This window comes from Pyrus communis, chromosome 17, assembly GCF_041283825.1.
Source record: "Pyrus communis isolate YQ-2024b chromosome 17, ASM4128382v1, whole genome shotgun sequence".
Lineage (NCBI taxonomy): Eukaryota > Viridiplantae > Streptophyta > Magnoliopsida > Rosales > Rosaceae > Pyrus > Pyrus communis.
The window spans coordinates 25,411,217-25,418,440 of NC_142581.1; the positions used below are offsets into that span (position 1 = coordinate 25,411,217).

At 35.9% G+C, this 7,224-nt stretch overlaps 1 protein-coding gene across 1 annotated transcript; it reads left to right on the plus strand.

Annotated features, from left to right (window-relative positions):
• The first annotated feature begins 5,542 nt into the window (after positions 1 to 5,542).
• Positions 5,543 to 6,959, plus strand: LOC137749450 (ribulose bisphosphate carboxylase small subunit, chloroplastic). The gene is made up of 3 exons (XM_068489542.2): positions 5,543 to 5,798; positions 6,227 to 6,361; positions 6,478 to 6,959. Exons 1-3 carry the CDS (start codon positions 5,613 to 5,615, stop codon positions 6,706 to 6,708), a joined length of 552 nt encoding a protein of 183 aa, XP_068345643.2. The 5' UTR covers positions 5,543 to 5,612; the 3' UTR covers positions 6,709 to 6,959.
• Positions 6,960 to 7,224: the final 265 nt, after the last annotated feature.

A 7,224-nucleotide genomic window follows, 5' to 3' on the forward strand; every position in this document is an offset into this window, starting at 1 on the left:
CTCCAATGGAAGTTTGGACAGGCAAAAATAATAAAAATCATGTAGGAAAAGGATCCTCGCCGGATCCTTTTCTTGGGGATCCTAGGGATCCAGCGATCGTGATCGCTCATCGTATATCGTACGGTCAAAAATTATTTTAAAATTTAAAATTTAAAATTAAATTTAAATAGTACATAAACAAAACTAATCACACGATGTACAATGAACGGTCATGATCGCGGGATCCCTAGAATTCCCAGGAAAAGGATCCGGCGAGGATCCTTTTCCAATCATGTAGGTAAAAACCCATAACTCTTTGAAGCTACATGCACCAATAGGGAAGAAGATAAAGTCTTCAGCAACATGGCTATCAAATTTTTATGAGGAATCGATGACATGCACATAAATAGAATTTGAAATAGATGACATGCACATAAATAGCTCACAATTACGTGTGAACGAATGGTTTTTGCTAGAATTTCTCATGTCACTACATATAGACATGCACAATATTTTATATTCTTGTTTACATAGTTCAAATCATGAAAACTAGTGACGGTTGAATAATAACCATGCCTTGATCAAATTAATTCATTTTTAGGAGAGGTTAAGCTGTTGTTATATGCTATAGATGTGAGATAAACAAGTTTTTTTATTTTTTTTTGGTTGATAAATGATAGCATATGCTTCTGTACAACATGATGTGGCAGATAATTCATGAAGAGTCTCATCTTTAACATTTTTTATCAATATAATACTCATGAGTGGTGAGTGCATGAAAAAATTTTACATATACAATTAACTGAGTCCTCGCAGTGGAAAACGATGGTATATATTAAGCCAAATTCTCAACCTAATGCGTACGATTAACAATAATTTACATTTAGCTAATTACTTCCCAAATTATTAACAATATCCTTCTCCAAAACTTTGGTGCAAGCAATGTCTAACACAATGTAGGTTGCACACGTATGCTAAAGACAATCGTACCTACATCATTACTCACACCACTCCTATTATTTAACAATGGCGAGTGATGCAGAATGCAGCAAGCTGTGTTCTGCTGCCATTGGCTAGTTCCTAAACATAGGTTTCCTCGAAACCAAGTCCATTCCATATAATATATGTATATAATTATAAACTATGTTATCAATCTGGAGCTTAATTATGAGGTTTAGAGAGTCAACCCCATCTAATCGGCCAATTGGGGGATGTGTTTTGCACTGATCCGAAATAAGTCTTAATCATCCTTGTTGGACCATTAGTTCAAATCGTTGATGCTGATCAGTTGAGGATTGGCTATGGCTGGGCTGGCTGATCAAGGACAATGGTGGTCTCCACACGCTTCCTTTGCAAGAGTTTTGAGTGCATGCATGATAAACATAATCCTGTTTATTAATTTAATCAACAACAGTTCTTCCCACCTTCATTTGTATGCAGAAGTTTGTTGACAACCATGTTACATCTACATCTATATATATATATATATATATATATATATGCGCGCGCGACACTAATTTTTTACACATGTTTTTGTGGAGTCCACTTCCTAATGCATTTCAACGATCTGAACCATCTATCTTTTAGAATCTCATTCATAAATCATCCTTGCCACAACTTAGTTAATCCAAAACAACTCAAACATTCATTTATAGTGAAGAAAATGAAGAAATACAGTTCTATAAAGAAACCCTAAATCCTTAATCCAATGATCATATGGTTTCAGATTTGGATGATCTTTTGTAAGAAAGACCTAAAAGATAAATAGTTCGGATCCTTGAAATACATTATGAAATTGGCTTTACTAAAACATGTGCCAAAAATTGTATAAAAACAATGGTATCACAGATCCACCCTATATGGAGGATTTCATAAATTTGTTTGTTTCTTGTAGTAGGAAACCAGCCCTAATCAAGAACATATTTAATGGAAGAATAAAAGAGAAATAATCAACGGAGATTTATATTAAATTAAAGATAAGCCCCATAAGCTTAGCAGATAACACACCATTGTATATAATATTATATATAATTCATGACATTGACAGGTAATAGTTGGAACCTGGGTTTTGATAGCATAGGGGATATCTACTTGTTCTCCAATCCCAGATAAGTATTGCCATCATTGATGGAGAATGTTGGAAAGTACGTACGAACAAGCATATACTTATAAATACAACAAAATAAATACTTAACTGGTGTGATGTAATCTAGTAACATTTTGTGGTGGCTAGTCCCCAAAATACAATAAAATAACTACTTTAGAAGCATAACAATGTTTTTCATGAGCACCTAGTTCCAATGATGATTTAAGACGATCCTGTTACGTCTTGAACCATCTTAGTAAATTATAGTCGATGTGTGCGATTCAAATTTGACAGTTGTTAGCCTATTTTGCATATGAAAGATTATCTTGTTAGATATTTTGTGTTTATAGCATGGATTTATATTTGAAATAATTACGAACTGAGAAGGCGAATAGAGAACCGCTACCCTAATGTCACGGAGTTGTGTGTATACTTAATTATGTAGTCCTTAACAACTGTTAATATTTGTGAGAACAAACTTCACGAATCAAACTAGAAAAGAACGGAAAAAAACATCCCTCACCTAAAACCTATTAGTGAAGGCCCAAGAAAATTTATAGTTCTCAAAGTTTAAGGTATGGCACTTGTAGAATCTCTCGTATTGGATCCTGTATTTCTATGAGAAGCCCTACCATATTGAGCCGATTACAAATAAGAGGTCTAGTAATAGAAGTGGCCCAATGTTTAATTCTTGTTGAGCAAGTGTTGTCCAAATCTAAGAGGTAGGCTTTCTCAATTTCAAAGTTGGAACTTTGATTCTTTTCCTTGTCAAATGGATCGCCAAGTAACGTTGATTCGCTCTAGAGCAGTTTCTGTAATGCACGGAGCAACATGAACGAAGATATTATATTCGAATATCAACATCATATTAATACCATTATATTGATGTATAATTGAGAAAAATATGAAGGTGATATGTGGATTTTTGGGTGTAAAAAGACAAAATTATCCTTGAGGCACATTGAAACTCCTACATGCAAGCAGCGGATAATCACGACTCAATCAAGATCAAAAGTGATCAAAATAGATATTTATTCAAAACCTATTTCATTCATCTTCATCAAATCCTCCCACAAGCTAACCTTCAATTATTCATTCAAAATATGATTAATTACCTAAATTAATTGATTAATTGTTTAATTAATTAATTAATTTTCCAATTAATTCCTAATTGATTGCAAGATATTATTTTAACATAATATCTTACAATTACATCCAAAAACCACCATAAGTGGCTGGACCCCTTTTCTCCAAATAGGGGCCGGCCACACCCCTATAAATACCACCTCATTTCTCCAAAAATCTAATCCCAACTCTCTTGCTAAATTCTCCAAATTTCTCTTAAACACTTTTCCCTCAAATTTTAACTTTGTCATTGGAGGTTCTTCGGCCAAAGGCTCATCCCATTCATCGTGGGCGTGTGAGGCTCTTGGCCTTGACCTAAGGTGTTAATTGTTTTGCAAGTGCATTTTCGTCCAAAAAGAAGAAAGCGAAAATTTACATCTACAAATTGGTATTTTTCAATCGACACTGTATTAACGGCATCTAAATACAAAAACTTACATCCTCCTTTAATTTTTCAGAGTTCTTGAAAACGTCGAAGGAAACGTTTTCCAACCACATCCTCATTGTAGCCTTGTAGTTCGCTCACATGATGGAGTCCTATAAACCAAGGTGTTGGACCATGTCAGAGTTGGTGGCCTCAGCGAGCTTAGTAAAAGGCCAAGAGGTATCCACGAGTCTAGAAGGGCTCGCAAGTGAGATTGGCCCAGCATGGCCTAATACAGGAAGACCAGCTGGATCAGTGAGAGATAGCGATCCCTATAATCGTCACCCGGACATAGACCATGAATTCGGATGGTGTTAAGGGCTTTCCCTAAACTTCTTGATTGGTTTCTTTCATCATGTGTCTTTCTAATCAATTGTTCACTAAATGGGCATGAATTCGGAAGTGTTAAGGGCCTTCCCTAAACTTCTTGATTGGTTTCTCTTATCGCGTGTCTCTTTAATCAATTGTTTCCTAAATGGGCAAAACAACACCGAGTTCAAACCAACTACTTAGGGAACGCCGCATGTACCCTAATGAATCATCAACAATCTTATGTCTGCCACTATATAAAGACATGTTCATTCCCATGAAAATGCAACTATTCTTTAGCAAAGAAACTCATAGCTTGTGATTCATCTTCCCCTGTTTAGTCTAACTTAGCAATCAGATTGCCTTTAGTTCATACCACACCTGTGTGACAAGGTCTTAACTGTCGTTCATATCTTGGTTGCAGAGACATCGGAGTAATTTTACGTTTGTGGGAAATTTGTTTCCCACAATAATGACGGTGATAAATAATTTTTGTCTTAAAAAAACAACAAAATACAACAATTTAAGACCACAACTTTGTTGAAGAATGCCATTCCACATCGGAAACTTAATAGGATAAATTTTAATGGTTCTGCTCCTTATTGCAAAGAGACATTTTGTGATAAAATTCAACACTTGTTGGGCGATCAGGTGGTTAAGTTGAGATAGTTAGTGTGGTAGTCGATAGTTGGCTTGACTCTGAAATGTTGACATGGTATCAAAGCGGGTTCCCCTTCAAATGTGAAGAAGATCCTAAGCTGGCGAACAATCTTTTGCTACTTGAGAAAAAGAAAAAGAAAAAGAGGAGGTTCTCAAAGTAGAATTGGTTGCACACGTGATGGGGAGTGTTGAAAAATCTCACATTGGATAAATGGTACTAAATGTGGTTTCACTTGAGACATTTTAGGATAAAATTCAAAATATGTTAAGTTATGCAAGTGGTTAAATTGAGACAATATCAATATAATTAATAATGAACCGTTGACTTGACCTTCTAAATCTTGACAAACTTTACATAATCACCTTCCAAAGTAAAGAATTACATACATAATCAATTTCTTCATTTACACCCTAATAAACCTTAGCGTAACCATTATTAGAAATCATGAGGTTATGTTCAAAGACCTTAGCTAGCCTAAACCACCGTGGTTCTAATACGACCTAAAATACACAACTTGTTTGTTCCATTGCTGAAGAAACACTTGAGCGAAAGGCCGTCTGCTCTGCTGTAACAAGTGAAAATTTACCTACGTCTGCATGTAAATATTTCGAAAGGAAGAAAGGGGTGCAGAAATAAAGCCAATATACTAGGATGAGGGTGCATGGTGCGAAAACGACAGCAGGGAAGAGACTGACCATATCAAGAGGCCAACCACCATCACACATTCACCTTCTCCCTTGGATTAGATAAGATAATGGAGCTCATTCCACGTGGCAAGGTCATAGTGGTGCCTAGTGATAAGGCTAGCTTTCAAATTGTTCCTCTGCATCATGTGGTCTCTATGCTGTAATGTCATCAGGTACATCATCCAACGGCCCGTGTTTGCTGGTAAAATGTTCATGGGATCAGGACCGTAGGATAGGACATGGGTAGCCAGAGCACTATATATAGGCAGAATAGGAGCTGCGTATCTCAACCAAAAGAAGTAAAGCACTCAAGCAAAGAAGAGAAAGCAGAGAGAGAGAGCAATGGCTTCCTCAATGATTTCCTCCGGTACCGTGGCTACAGTTTCCGCCGACCGCCCAGCCCCCTCTCAAGCCAGAATGGTTGCTCCATTCACCGGCCTCAAGTCCTCCTCAGCTTTCCCTGTCACCAGAAAAAGCAATGACATTACCTCTATTGCAAGCAATGGAGGAAGAGTGCAATGCATGCAGGTAAGAATTAATCGATACTAATAAATTACTAATCCCTTAAAAATATGTTAATACATTTAATTAAATTGAAAAACTACTAATCAAATACATTTCATAATTAATTAGTACAAAGTTCTATTGTTTCGCTTTCGCTCCTAAAAAATTAGTTAGTACAAAGTTACTACATCATCTATCAACCTGTAAGTAAATTATTATTAGGAGTTTGATAATTTAACATATCAAACAAATAAATATGTTTGCAAATATATATGTATATATACTTTCGGGTCAGATTCTTTGCAAATTATTTTTTATTTCTAAGGTACTTATATGTATTATTTTGTATAATTTGGCCGAAATAATACTAGTATCTTGTCTTGTTTTTTGGCAAAACAAAAGGTACTTACCGAAGTACAAATTCAGTTTATCAAATATTTTGATGATTACAGGTGTGGCCTCCACTCGGACTGAAGAAGTTCGAGACCCTCTCTTACCTTCCTCCCCTTTCTACCGAGTCCTTGGCCAAGGAAGTTGACTACCTCCTCCGCAAGAACTGGGTTCCCTGCTTGGAATTTGAGTTGGAGGTTAATAATTTCTAACCTTATATACTGTAGTTTGTTAAATTAATGATTTGACGTGGTAACGCACTTAATTGTTTGCTAACTTAATTCTCTTGTAAAAAATTGTGTCAAATATATAGACTGGATTCGTGTACCGTGAGAACCACAGGTCCCCAGGATACTATGATGGAAGGTACTGGACAATGTGGAAGCTGCCCATGTTCGGATGCACCGACTCTTCCCAGGTGTTGAAGGAGCTGGAAGAGGCCAAGAAGGCCTACCCCAACTCCTTCATCCGTATCATCGGATTCGACAATGTCCGTCAAGTGCAGTGCATCAGTTTCATCGCTTACAAGCCTCCAGGCTTCTAAGTTGTTCTACAATTTTCATAATTAATGTTGTTGTTGTTGTATGTACCATTGTGGCTCTTAGCCAAGGGTCCCGGTGGTCTGTTTAAGTTTGTATTTGATTAGGGCTTTCAAGACCTTTGCCTATTTGTTTCTTTAATTCTCTATCCTTTTTCGAGGCACTCTCGTTTGTTTTCGAATTTGGTGTTTTATCGGATTCAAGATGGTGTTGGTTGAGAAACTCATGAATAAATGAGATCCGTGTTTTATTTTTATTTGGACGAGTAATGTATTATATTTACTGATTATATTACTTATCATATCTCCCATATACCATTATGTATATAAATCTTGCTATTTAAGAAGATTGTTCAACAATGTAATTCATAAATAAGATACAATTTTTTTTTTTATTGTTTTACCATTAGAATTTTCTTTGACTCTTATTATTTTACTATTTCTAATTGCAAACTCAAACCCTCTTTACACACATCACAAAATTTTAACCTCTGTTTTCGAGATTTAGAAAAATGATCACTC

Coding starts and splice junctions, on each gene's coding strand:
- LOC137749450 (XM_068489542.2), top strand. CDS start 5,613: ATGGCTTCCTCAATGATTTCCTCCGGTACCGTGGCTACAGTTTCCGCC. Junction 5,799..6,226: donor GAAGAGTGCAATGCATGCAG/GTAAGAATTAAT, acceptor TGATGATTACAG/GTGTGGCCTCCACTCGGACT. Junction 6,362..6,477: donor GCTTGGAATTTGAGTTGGAG/GTTAATAATTTC, acceptor TCAAATATATAG/ACTGGATTCGTGTACCGTGA.